Here is a 13,475-nt window from a genome sequence, read left to right as displayed (position 1 = left end):
TCTCCTGTCACAGTATGAGCACTGACATGCCTAATAAATGTACTGGCAGGCCTTCAAAGAGTTTTCAGATGTGCCTGTGGCGATTTGAGAGTTTAGGGGCAGTAAAAGACATGCATTCATTTTTTAGAAATGCCCGATTTTTCGGACGTTATCGCGGCCGATAGGGAGTCTGAAAAATAGGGCGTTGACTGTACAACTGACCAAAAGGACGCTTCAAATAGTCCATGGGGCGAACGCGTGGCGGGAAGAGAACGAGAACAGAAAGGACTTACGCATTTGGGAGTGACCGGGACAGGAAGCGTGCCACTACTCCTTCGAAGAAGCTTGAGCTCAAAAAACAAAGCGTTGGCTGACGCCAAGCAGGTACCAAAATACCAAATCTATACCAAAATAAACTCTTTAAAGCAGTGAAATGCAACACTGAGCCAGCTGAGAGTATGTCAAGATAGTTGAGATTGATTTACCAGCTGTTCAGAGGGAATCTCACTTGTGACAAACCATGCAATCCGCTTGCAATAAGTTGATAGAAATAGCTCATATTCGAAAATTTTTTCTTCCGTATGCATCTCCTTTTTATTCGTATTTCAGGATGTTCCGACTCGATTTGCGATGGGTTTTACCATGTTTTTTTCGAAGACATTTGATTCATTGTAAATTCTATGAACCCCTCCCTTCTGTTTCCTTTTTACACTACTCCTTACCATTGAAACTGGATTAAGTAACTTCTTATTTTTTGACATGCTTACAAGAGAGTGACAGCACTGGGCAACATAGTGTGAGCCCGTCTTGACATAAAACATTGTTTTGTGTTATTCAAGGAATTTTGCAAAGGCACTCAGGGAGAACCTGGAAAACTCAGAGAAATTGTAAATGTCAACTTAATAGAAAACCTGAACCATGATTTTAAATATTTCCTTTTTGATGCTCTTGTCAGGTCGGTGTGAATATGTGGAAGGCGTTTCACCAGGTTAGCCATTGCAAACCAACAAGCACGAAGAGTAGAGCACATGGTGACGATCATTTCTGCAAAGTGCTGCTCCAAGGTAGACTGCAAGCAGAACTGAATGCCTGAACAGCTGAATATAAAAGCATGTGTTTGCTTCACGAAGGAGCTGCTCTCCCCACCAGCACTGACAATGTCACAGGCACTTGCCTCCAAGCCACAAGCACCACCTGCAGTGCGCAAATAGTCAGCAGCAGTAGGAACTACTCAGAGGCACCCACAAAACACAAATCCACCACAAGAAAGGCATTGTGCTACAGATAAGCAAGGGACAGGGAAAAGGAAATATGGGAGGTGGGGATCATGACATAAACATCGTAGGGGCCTTCAGCTTATGTGAAAAGGCAGGTGAGGATTGTCACTTGTGAACGCTAGTTGAGGCATTTGGAGAAAGCCTCTGCTGCAAAAAAAAGGTATCATGCCTGCGGAAAGGTATGCCTGCTCGTACAATCACTTCACATTCCATGTGCGTCTGTCTCCGATAGTTTTATACTTCTGCAAATCATTTTATAGTGCCGACCTCATAAGCCACCGCATCTGAGAGAAAAAAAAGAAGGCACTGCTGTAGTTTTTATGGACAACGGACTTGCTCAAGCGACTGTAGCCTGAATTGGTGCTTTTGTGCACTACAAATGATACTGTGCTGTGACAGTCTGCAATAATAGGGACGAGCTGTGATTGTGTCAGTGCTCCTTGCCTGTCTCTCTCATCTTTCTACGTCCCCTCTCCCATTCCCTTATTTAGGGTAGCAAACAATTTTTTAAATTCTAGTTAACCTCCATTTGATTTCCCTTTATTTTATCTGACTCCATTATTTCTAAACCCTTCTTCAAAAAGTCGCAGTTTTGCCGGAAAGGTGAAGCATCAGTTGTGATAGCAAATTAGTAGACAGCTATACAATGTAAGGATAGTAGTTTTATCGGCCGTATAAATTTGGAACATTCGCTTACTAACTGAATTAACAAGCATGGTGTCAGCACCCACAAGCAAACATGAACATATCAAATTCCATAAGCGCGGACACTCACTGTCAAAACGCTGGTGTGAGCAAGTGCGGTAGCAGCAGAAGCCGAAGTGACCTTCGCAATCTATTGCTTCAACACGAGAGCGTCGAGAATACAGTGCGCACAAAGGTATGAGCCATCTGCAGATCCCTTTCAAGATAGGGCCCGAGCGACCGCGCGCGGCCGTGCAAAGTACGCATATGTTGGCGGAGTTGAAGCCGCCCCCTTCCCTCCCGTGCTGCCTCCACGCTTTCCTCCATATATAGCGCGCGAGATTGAGCCACAATCATCAGATCCCCCTGCGCCCGGTTGTAAAATGCACAGTTCCTGCTGGAGAACAACGCCGCCCCCTACCTCCCTCCCGTCTCCCCACGGCCTTTCGCACGATGGAAGATGGCTCGTTTGCTCTCGGCTTTCTCCCTTTGCGAGCGCCAGATTGAGCCGCGATCGTCGGCTTCCCTCAAGTGGTTTCACTGGCACATGCAGTATGCGACGCGCAGCGACGGTGTTATCGCCTTTGGACTTTATACGAAACATCACGGCAACGGTGACGGCGAAAATGCGCCTGGAGCGTCTATATAATGGATATCACAATAAAATTCTTATGGTAGAACATCAATGGGACGATGCTTTTTAACTTTCAATATATAACCAACATTTTCAACAGAACCTTGCTGCAATTTTGTGCAAGCTAAAGTGCAAATTTACGTTCATTTTATTCCAGGGTGGTGGCTGCCACTTTCTAAGGTACAACTGCAGTGTCATAGACCTGAAACGTGGCTGGACTTTGATGCACCCTGGACGCCTGACACACTACCATGAAGGATTGGCGGTTACAAAGGGAACGCGCTACATTATGGTCTCTTTTGTGGACCCTTGAAGACAGGATCTCTTTCTTTATTTGCTTTAATGTGGCCATGTGCACTCATACATTTAATGCAGAGGCTTCTAGATTTTGTTCTTCTTTTCAGCAAGTCTTATGAAATTGAGGTGTTTTAGAATCTTCATGATGGCTGCAACACACAGTAATCTGTGCAAGGTACATGAAGTCTGCTGACAGTTTAACGATCGTCTGTGAATTTCTGCCAGGGAATTAGTTTTTGTTAAATATGTCTGGATCTTGTGGTGAAGTCATGCAATCTTCTTTTTTTGCATAATCATAGTGCTACCACAGCAGCTTGTGGTCCTCTTGCAAATGCTAGCCAGCATGGTAAAAGAGCTCTGTCGTAAGCATTTTTAACATGCCCAAGACAGTCTCACATGGTGTAAAAGAACTGTAAAATGAATGGATGTAGTTTGTGTGACAACAGTATAGGAAAGCCACATTTTTTACACGTGCCTTCAAGAGTCTCATGGAAAGCTGTCTGGTATCATAATGTGACTTGGAGCTGTCATGACTGAATGTCCTTGCTACTGTCATTTTTACTTGTACTTTTTTAAAAATTCAAGATGAATGTGCAAGGTTTACCATGTTTTACATGATGCACTGTGCTATGATGTACTGAGTACTTTTAATTCCTAGCTTTTGCTTGTGTTTTTATGTCATGAATTCTTGTTCTGAGCAATTACTTTTTTCTTGCTGATTAATCAGCATAAGCCAAATATTGCATCAAACTGCAGTGTTCATACAATTGAAGTTATTGCATGTAGTTGCTGTGCTAGTGTCATATTTTGGAATAGTAAACTGGGGTTTATGACACGTCTAGGTGACATAACGTCTGCACTTGTTAAAGACTAAGCTACCATCTTTTTTCTTCTTTATCGCACTGTGGTTTAAACACCATTCGTCACTGTTTCATATGATGATTATCGTGGCTCTGTAACCATTTAATGACCTTGCTAAAATGTCATCTTCTACCATTTCATCCCTACTTTTGTGAAGAACTTGTCTCTGAATTGAATTGCTGCTACTGCCATTCTTGCATCTAGTCAAACCTTTTACTTTACATGCTGTATCATAGCACACTAAGCATGTCAAGGCAATGACTATTTGTTGTCACAAAGTCTGTCTTGAGCAAGTACAGTTTCCTGGTGTGGGCCAGCTTTGCTGTGCATTTCTGGGTTGTCTTTCTTTCTGAAGCACTGGGTGTTTTCTGTCGGAGGGTTTCAATTATTTAAATGTAGCGATTTTTGTAAAGACAAACATTTTTTGTCATTCATGTTGTCTAATTATTTTGCAGTAAATAATTGTAATCTTAAGATGAGCTTGGCATATTCATTGCCATATGACACAGCAATTTCTATCGAACAGCCATAAGGAATGATAAACATTGAGATGAAGCAATCACTTTTCAATCCTTGTTGTACTATGCTAGACTACTTCACTGTAACGTCATTTTATTTTTCATGCTTTTATTTGACAAATTGCACAGAGCACATGCATAATGACTGCATGTTAATGATATGTATGCTTTTACTATAGTTTGCAGAACATACAGCTTAAAAATGTCAGTAAACATTTTATATATTATCACATTCTAGCAATATTGCTAACGGCGACTAACACAATGTATTGGTATGTGCAATGCCGCATTTTGCCTCTTTATCAGATCTTTGCACGCATGCATGATCCTGTGCTACATTAGAGTCTGTTGTAAAAAATATTGCAAATTGTACCCTGTACCTGTGTAAAATTGCCGTGTACAGGAGTTGTCCTTATCCAACACTAGTGCTGTTATTTTCACTGGTACATTACCTGCAAAGGTGTTCAGAGCATGGGTTCTGAGAAAAAGCAAACCTTCATTACAGACAATGCATTTGACTTTAAATCAAAATGTGCGGTGGATATTTCCACACATGACTATCACATTGCTCATTGGGTTTCCTGGGTGAGTGCTCAAGTTGCAAGAAAAGCGTACTTTTATGCTTATTCCATGCTCCAAACACTTTTGCGATCAGCTGCACATTTTTTTTTGTATACACATGTTAGGAGTGTGCTGTCACTTATGAAAGCATTAGCTGTGCGTGTCTTAAAAGTGCCAAACTGCCACGGTGAGGTTTCAGTCGATGCTTTCAACTTTCTTACGCCCTATTTATGTGTCGCCATTTTGTCTTGTGTGTTTTCAAGCTGCTTAAGCTTTTGTTGATGCTTGTTTAGACTGCATTTGTTTCTTTTCTCTCCATATAGTCTAGTCTTTTACCAGTGCTGAAACTGTTCTGAGAAAAAAGAACAGTACGGAATCATTGTTGACTAGTTTACTACAGCATGCGTTTTGCTGTTTTGAGGATGCTAACTTTTTTTCGTATACCCTGGATCCTAGCAAGAACTTTGTAGTAAACTTTACGGTGTCTGCCACTTACTTTTAACTCAGTGTTTTTTTTGCCCAACTATCGTGCAGGTGCGTGTCTTAGTTCCGTGACTGAGAATTTGTTATTTGCATACAATGTAGAAGAATATATTGCTGAAAGTTGCATGTATCCAAAGACATAAGTGTTCTGCTTTTCTGTTGCGCCAATGTTTTATGTTGGTGTTCGCTGCTGTTAACCGTTTTTTTTTTCTAGTGGCTTGTTGTAGGTGCCAATACTCATTTGCAATCACTGTTTAGCCCATGGTTCTTCGGACTTAATTTGTAGCCAATACTTGAGCACACTTGTGGTTGAAGAACTGCTTGAGAAAGTATTTTGTACAAACAAATAAACAGTTTTTTAGAACACCTGTTTGCACCTTGTCATACTTTCTTAGGGCTCGTTTCAGCTAGGCTTACTCAAGTTCTAATGAAATGTTGAAAATGATGAAAATATTTATGAAATTTCATTAGTCGCCTATTACTGCTTTGTTGTCGCTGAATTTTTACTGCGAAATCACATTTTTTGGTCTCCGTTGTTCAATGAAGCACTTGACATCATTGAATGCACGTTACATGAAATATATAGGAAACATCTTCATTGTATGTGAACCTTATAATTGTAGAAGTGAGCTGCTTGAAGACTGATTTTACCACTTGTATGCAACTGAAATTCGGGACAAAGCATGCAAAGAATATTGCCGAGTGTTTCATGAAACAGTGTGAACAAAGAATGCAATCTAGTTGCAAAATTTTAGAGAAAACTAAAGAACGGCAAGCAAAAAATTTAATTTTAATGATCAGAAAGTTCACGTGAAAGTGATCATAAATTTCCAACATTGTTTGCCCAACAAGCTGCGTTGCATGCACTACACACGATCTGTGCCCCAAAAACCTGTGTATAATGCAGGACAGTTTGCACTACAAGGTAGTCCCAGCTCTGTTCCACGTTATCAGACAATAGATCACGACCTGATAGCTGTATGTAAAGTGGCGTCAAAGATATCTAAAGTACTTTAGCACCTGCTAATAGAAGAGCACATGGTATTCAATAGTTTCATTATTTTAGCCAATTAGGTGTTGCACATACGAACGTGGGGGAACACGCGCAGGGTAGCCAAATAATTGTTTGCGCACTTAGGACAAAGTTTTGCCTACGACGAATATTCGAACTCGTGTCTCTGTGGCAATGAGTTTCGATGAGTAGGTGTGGAACGCGCTGACCACTGCGCTATTGCGCATCAGTCGCGCTTGGCAGTTTGCGCAAGATTTTGCGCCCCTGACAGACTCCGAGAGTCGTGCCGCCTGTGCACGTATTATGGAGGCCACGACAGACAATACTCTAGCAGGTGAGGACGAAGTTGTGTGCATCACAAAGATTTATAGCATCATCAAAGTGCTCGGACTATGGCGGTGTGAATTGTTCGATACTGCTGCTACCGCAGGGAATAAGTTAATAATTAATTATGTTGTTTTACGTGCCAAAACCGCTTTCTGATTATGAGGCACGCCGTAGTAAAAGACTCCGGAAATTTCGACCACCTGGGGTTCTTTAACGTGCACCTAAATCTAAGCACACGGGTGTTTTCGCATTTCGCCCCCATCGAAATGCGGCCGCCGTGGCCGGGATTCGATCCCGCGACATCGTGCTCAGCAGCCTAACACCATAGCCACTGAGCAACCACGGCGGGCAAGGAACGAGTTCCAACAACAGGGGAATAGCTGAGGAGGAGGAATAAACTTTAGTTTAGTACAGCAGATTTGAGACCTAGGCGCCTCTACCTACATGACGGCCTCGAGCCCTTGGGCCCTGGTGGCATCTTCAGCTGGCTGGATTGCCATAAAGTGGTCTTCCGTTGCACAGCTGAGCAACTTGGTCTCGCATTGCTCTCTCGTATTACGTGTTCTGTTCTCTGTGATTGTCCGAGGACAAGCCCAAACCATATGTTGTCGATCCGTCCTTCCTTCACAGAATCTACACCCTATCCGTGTAAAGGTCCGGGTAGTAACGGTGGCAGGCCACCAGGCTCGGGTATGTATCTGTTTGTAAGAGTTGCCATGCCGTCGCTTGCCGTCTATATACTTGGCGAGGAGTGTGCCGGGGGTATGTGGGCCCTTCCCAATCTATAGTGTCGGTGATCTCGTTAAAGCTGGTGATTCGTTCTCTCTCCGTTCCCAGTATTTGCGTTTCATCTGCTGGGTCCGTCAGTTCTCGAGCCAGGTTGTGCGCTGTTTTGTTCACGGGAAGTCAGGAGTGTGAGGGGGCCCCTATAATGTGTACATCTCGATCTTCACGAAAGTTGGTTAAAATTCTTAGGTCTTCCTGCGTGATTCTTCCTTTGGCATAGTTCTTGGCGGCGGTCTTGGAGTTGCTGACTACGATGTTAGCCTCCGCGGAGGCTTATGCCAGTGCTAAGGCAGCCGCCTGCGCCACGTCCGCCTTTCCTGTTTTTACAGTGCCACTAACACTGGAGTAGCCCTCTAGACTGATGGCAACTGTCGACATACTCTATTTTTGTACTCCGCCGTGTCCACATAGACTGCGTCCCTGGCACTACGGAATATTCTGAGGAGAGCCATCGCTATTGTGATTCTTCTATCTTTGTAAAACTGCGGGTGCATGTTTCTGGAGATTGGGGGTATTGAGAGATGTTCCCTTATTTTCCTTGGGATATCTCTTCGCAGTACATGCTGTGCTTCGTAGCTTATTCCGACGTCGTCTAACATGTATCTCCCCGCCAAACTCTGTGTGAGTCATTCATAATGCGCCACTCTCTGGGCCTCAATAAGTTTGTATAGTGTGTTGTGCACACCGGGAGCCAGGGACTTTTCGTATTACGCATTTGCCGGAAGTCCCTAGGCTTGCTATACGCCCCTGTAATGACGCATCCTATCTTGGTTTTCTTCGCAGCGTAGAGCTTAAGGTAAAGGACCACATACATATACGATACGACTGATTACGAATGTTTCTATTGATCGAATGGGATTGTGCTCTTTCATGCCATACTTCCTGTTGGATATCTGCTTTATTAGTCTGGTTGTTTGTTGAACGCTGTTCTCCAGTAGTCTAATGGTTTCTCGATTATGGGCCGTTTTTGGATATGCGGAGTCCCAGTAGTCTCAGGCTCTCCACTATCGCTATCCTGGTGCTTTCTACTGTGGCCACAATGCCCGGCCTTTCCTTAATGCGTTTTCGACCCCTGCATGTGGGTCTATAGAGCAGAAGTTCTGATTTTTGCGAGGAACATCTCAGTCCTTTGTCTCTTTTACCGTGTTTACTGCTGTTTGGAGGATCTTTTCCACATGCCCATCGCTTCCAACCGCCACCTAGAGGGTGATGTCGTCCGCGCATAGGCTGTGTCCGAGATATTCTATCTTTTCGAGTCTCGCAGGTAGACCGGTCGTTGCCACGTTGAATATAAAGGGGGATAGGACTGAACCCTGCGGGGTAATACTATTACCTAGTTTGAGCGCCTCCGATTTGGTTTCGCCAATTTAAATGTTTATGGTAGGATCCGTCAAGAAGTGTTTGATGTACCCGCATGTTTTACGTCCTGTATACATACAGCTCTTGGAGATATTGTAGTATTGCCTTGTGCGTGACAGTAGCCGTATTATGGCCTTGGTCTCTAGAGTTTTCGCACCTGCATCTACGATCTGATGTTTGAGTTTGAGCATAATATCCTGCGTCGATAACTTGGGTTGAAATCCAACCATGTTATATGAGTAAAGTCCTCCATCATCCATGTATCTCGTGAGGCGTGTCAGAACCACCATGTTCAAATTCAAATTCATTTATTTCTGCCTTGCCAAAAAGAAAGATACAGAGGAGCTACAGAAAAAAAGCTGTAGTATACGGCTTGACAAAGCTGCAGACCCTTTTACCTTATCAGCAGGTAAGCGGCACAGTTTTATATAATACATGTACATAGCAATCAAGCATTATACAAGTTCAATATAACACGTGTACTTAGCAGTAAAATATGTAACTTATGTAGCAATTTTAAACAAGCACAACAAAACAATCAAATGTTGTACAAGGTATGTATAGGCACAATAAAAGGGTGTTCGCAGTCGGTAACGTACAAGCCACGCAGATGACTGTTTGATGAACTAAACGGGTTAAACTTATTGCGTTCGTATCTGTTTAATAGGGCAGGAAGAATATTATTCAAACGTTCCCTACCTAAATTCAAAGGAGGTGTAGGTACAGTCCAGACTTCCGCATTTCTTGTTGAGTGAACTGATTCCTGAGTATGTAAATGTCCAAGATTACGCAGGTAGTTTATATTTCTACGATTTTCCAGTTTCAACCTTACATTCAAACGGTATCTGTACAAGTTATGTGTTTTTATTACACGGCTCCTAAGAACGATTAGCGCTGGGTGCCCACCAGGGATCATTGAATATGTGGCGCGGGAACTTTTTCTGTAACATACATATATATACGCTGAAGGCAAGTAAGTGTTGCTGTGCCCCATACTAAGTGACAATAATTTAAGTAGGAGTAAAAGAGGGAATTATATAGCCGTAGTTTTATAGGCTTTGGAAGGATATATCTTAGACGATCGACAACTCCTGTTATATTGTGCCAACTTTATGGTAATATGACATACACGGGGCTCCTATGACATATCGGCGGAAAAAACTATGCCCAGGCACTTAAACTTCTCAGCAATATCAATGTGTCTTAAGTTTAATAAAATATACAAGCTGCAAGGAAGACGCTTGTTTTTAGGACGAATTATGACGGTTTTTGTTTTCGTGTCATTTATGCAGATGGAATTGATTCAGTCCACTTTCGCAGTACACTCGTTGTGTCACTGCACACATGAACGAGATGATTGATGCCATTTCCAGAAAAAAAAAGATGCTGGTATCATCAGCATATGTAACAAATTTGGCAGTGGAGTTGATGTTTGAAATATCATTTATGTATAGATTAAAGAGTAAAGGCCCTAATATACTGCCCTGTGGAACAGTACAGAACACAGGTTTGATTTCGGAGAGCGCGTCATTCAAATAAACCTATTTTCTACGAGACAAATATGATTTGAAAAGCATCTGTGCCTTTCCACGAATACCATAACGCTCTAGTTTCATTAGAAGCACATCGCGGTTCAGTAAATCGAAAGTCTTCGATAAGTCTACAAATACCCTAATAACAAAGGCTTTGTTTCTTTGTTCACATGGACTGGAATTTTTTAACATGAGCGATCGACGCCTGTAGCGGCTTCAATGCCGAATGAAGTTCGAATCTCAAATACCCAGTGAGCGATCTTAATTAAGCAGTGCGGCTTAGCATATCCGAGCTGCGTTTAGCCAGCTGCCAAGACCAAAGGATGCTCGGAGCTGATTCGTTATATTAACATTAACCTATCCCCACTGCGCGGAACTCGTGGGAGAAGCGTTGAGGCAAACCACACGGCTCCACAAGACGCTCTCGCGAAGCGTTCGGACGCCTGACGCCCCCTCGCGGGTTCGCGCCCTAGGCGCGGGCCGTTGGCCTGTCTTCGGCTCCTCCAGATGTCGCGCAGCTCAAAGCCGGCGGCGGTCTCCCACCGTCGTCGCCGCCGCCGCTCGACAACGTCTCGCATCGCGCATCAGCGGCAGAATGGCGGGCTCAGCAACGACGCCGTGGTCGGCTGGCGATGCAACCTCCTCCGCGTGAGCTGCGGTAGCGCAGCCCGCCGCTGTCAACTCGCTTCTGGCCGTGCAGGACAGCAACGCGCCACAGCGGACCAGCGAGCGACTGATCCGGTCGCCGTGGCAACGTCTTCGCGACACGGTGAGGGCTCCGGCGACTCGGTCGCCGCTGTTCGCAGGCTCTTCTGCTGCACGGTACCCGCTTGCCGCTGTTTGCTGTTACTGCTGCTGCCTTTGCTGGCCTTCTTGTCAGGCCTTAAAGGCCCGGTCGTCCCTATGCTTACCGGTGCATTGCGTGCTCTGTAGTGTTTGCGTTCTTCTTGAAGCGATGTATCGATGTCTGAGCTATCTCTTTCTCAGGTTACGGTCTGTGCGAATAGATGCACCAACCCCGTTACCTAGCGCTGGTGTCCTTCTTTGAGGTATGACCGCGGAAAAGGGAAGGGGAGCCTTGCGTCAGACTTGTGCAGTCGATGAAGTCGTCGCACGAACCGCGGCCCAAAGGCGATCGGTTTTACAAGGCTCGTCGAATAAACGTAACCACGGGAAGAGTCGCGTGCAGCGCTGCCCGCGTGTGTACTTCGCAGATGCGACTGCTTTCTCAGCAGCAGCGCTTCCCTAAGGCGGCACGTTAAAAGGGGCGGGATAACAAGTGGGGCGTGGGCGTCGGAAAAACGTTGTAGGCCGTCTGTTTGCAAACTGTGCTGGGTCCCAGCAACGGGGTTGTCGCGTCGCCGCTGCCGCGCCCGACGACTTGTTCTGCCGAGATGCGGTCCAGTCTTCCGACGCGTCTTAAACCGGCGCACGCCCGCGAGAGAAAACTCCTTTTGCGCGAACTGACCTCTGGTTTTTCTTGCAAACGTTGTCTGTGGCGTAGCGCGTGCTTCTTTCCAGCCGGGCTTGTACCTGGCCATACGTGCGAAACAGGCCGAGGTATTGATTTCTGGGCACTCGAGCTCGGGGAGGGCTGCCTCCAGCGCTCCCGCCTGCTGGCCCTTCTTTCCCCCTCATCAGCAGCGGCCACGCAGCTCGATTGTTTCCCAGCGTATGTGTGTGCATACTTGTGGGCGCGAGGCTCGGGGTTCGCGCTCTGAGCGAAGCGGAGTACTGCCGCCGGGAATCCCCGTTTTGTCGCCTCTTCATTCCCTTCTCCCTCCCCGACGACGTTGGCGAGGAACACAATGCGCGAATCTTAATTAGCACGAGCCCCGAGAATGCCATGTCGTAAGGAGAAGAAGACGTCTCTCGGTTCCAGCCCCCGCTGTCAGTTACTGCCCGCGGCTATCGCGGCGGTTGCAGAGGTCTTCATTCGGCACGTTCCCTTTCGGCTTGGAGCCCGGCCAGAATATTGCGCGGTCTGGCCGCCGCCGGGGTTTTCGTGGTTGGCTTCCCCCCGGCCCGACAGGTGTGGCGGCGTCTGCGGTTGCTGCGGCGGTTGTTGGCGTTCGCCGCTGCTGCTCGAGCCGCGATCGACGCACTCCGCTCGACGCTGCAGCTTCTGCATTGTGTATTGCCCATCTTTTTTTTTCTTGATGTTTGTTGTCTTGCCCTGCCTGTTCAGAGGTGATATACTCCGCCGCACTACGTTCGACATGGAGGAAGAAAAGAAAAGAAAATGGGGCGAGGGGGAAAGAAGAAAACCCGCTAGCGCTTTCAGAGAGGCGGTTTCCGTTGTAAACGCCGATGATGGATCACCGAGCTACTGTGCCAGTAAAGACGCAAGTTCACAGTTCCACACTCGACGACGTAGTGTTTACTTATTGTGTGAAAGTAAAGACAGAAGTGAAAGACGACGTAGTTGACGCTAACTACTATCATCGGTCACACAACGTTACTACGCTTAACGACTGTCCAGAGAATTTGACACATCCATGTGCGAACAACACCTGTCGGCACTTGCAGGCGCCGTTGACAGAGAGTGGGCTGTCTGTCGTGACTCTTGTGGCGCGCAGAAAAGCGCGCTTTGCAGGAAGCTGCTTTGGCAAGTGGTGCGAACGCGCCAACTAGGTTAGGTTCGCTTGCTGTTAGGTAATCACAAATTAGCTATACATCTAGGGTGTATCGGCGTGCATGTTTAGAGAGAATTATTTTAATTGTCCTCAGGCACTTTCATTCCTCTTTTTTTTGTACATATCCTTTGCTTAATAGTCATGAACCCTTAGGATTGACGGCTATAAAATGCGCTTTTGCTCTCTTGCCGCCACATAAAAATCAACAGCCATAAAATGCATGCGATAACAAATAACGAACAATTATTCTTTATTCACACCACCTGGAAAGTGCACGGATTATCGGCTTCCTCTGCGTCGTTGTGGCAGTGTGAGGAATTAAAAAAGAAAAAAAAGAAGTAAATTTGTGTTGCTGCGAGTATTATCTCGAAGCACTGGTACTGTGTACCGAGCTGTCACCTAGAATGTCCACCTCCCCAGCGAGCGTTGATCGCAGTGGTAAATTAGCTCGTAAATAAACCACCGTTTCATTAGTCGGTCGCTGTTTGCACATCACGGAGGAGCCAGGCACTGAATGTTTGATCAACGG

At 45.5% G+C, this 13,475-nt stretch overlaps 3 protein-coding genes across 6 annotated transcripts in view; 2 read left to right on the top strand and 1 right to left on the bottom strand.

The window, feature by feature from the left end:
• Nucleotides 1–5,660, top strand: part of Plod (procollagen lysyl hydroxylase) — a 171,924-nt gene extending 166,264 nt beyond the window's left edge. For both annotated transcript variants that reach the window (XM_065453045.1, XM_065453044.1), the window contains one exon: nt 2,732–5,660. In XM_065453045.1, the coding sequence (XP_065309117.1) occupies nt 2,732–2,887 (156 nt within the window). In that variant the 3' untranslated portion in view covers nt 2,888–5,660. The remainder of the gene's footprint in view (nt 1–2,731) is intronic.
• LOC135919314 (immunoglobulin domain-containing protein oig-4-like) overlaps nt 1–13,475 on the bottom strand; it is a 380,763-nt gene that overhangs the window by 116,128 nt on the left and 251,160 nt on the right. The gene's annotated exons all lie outside the window — the stretch shown is intronic.
• Nucleotides 10,903–13,475, top strand: part of Nep3 (Neprilysin 3) — a 185,285-nt gene continuing 182,712 nt past the window's right edge. For both annotated transcript variants that reach the window (XM_070534531.1, XM_070534529.1), the window contains exon 1: nt 10,903–11,079. The gene's annotated coding sequence lies outside the window, so the exon portion shown is untranslated. The remainder of the gene's footprint in view (nt 11,080–13,475) is intronic.

This window comes from Dermacentor albipictus, chromosome 2 (assembly GCF_038994185.2).
Source record: "Dermacentor albipictus isolate Rhodes 1998 colony chromosome 2, USDA_Dalb.pri_finalv2, whole genome shotgun sequence".
Lineage (NCBI taxonomy): Eukaryota > Metazoa > Arthropoda > Arachnida > Ixodida > Ixodidae > Dermacentor > Dermacentor albipictus.
The sequence above is the reverse complement of the archived record's forward strand: the minus strand, read 5'-3'. Positions and strand labels throughout refer to the sequence as shown.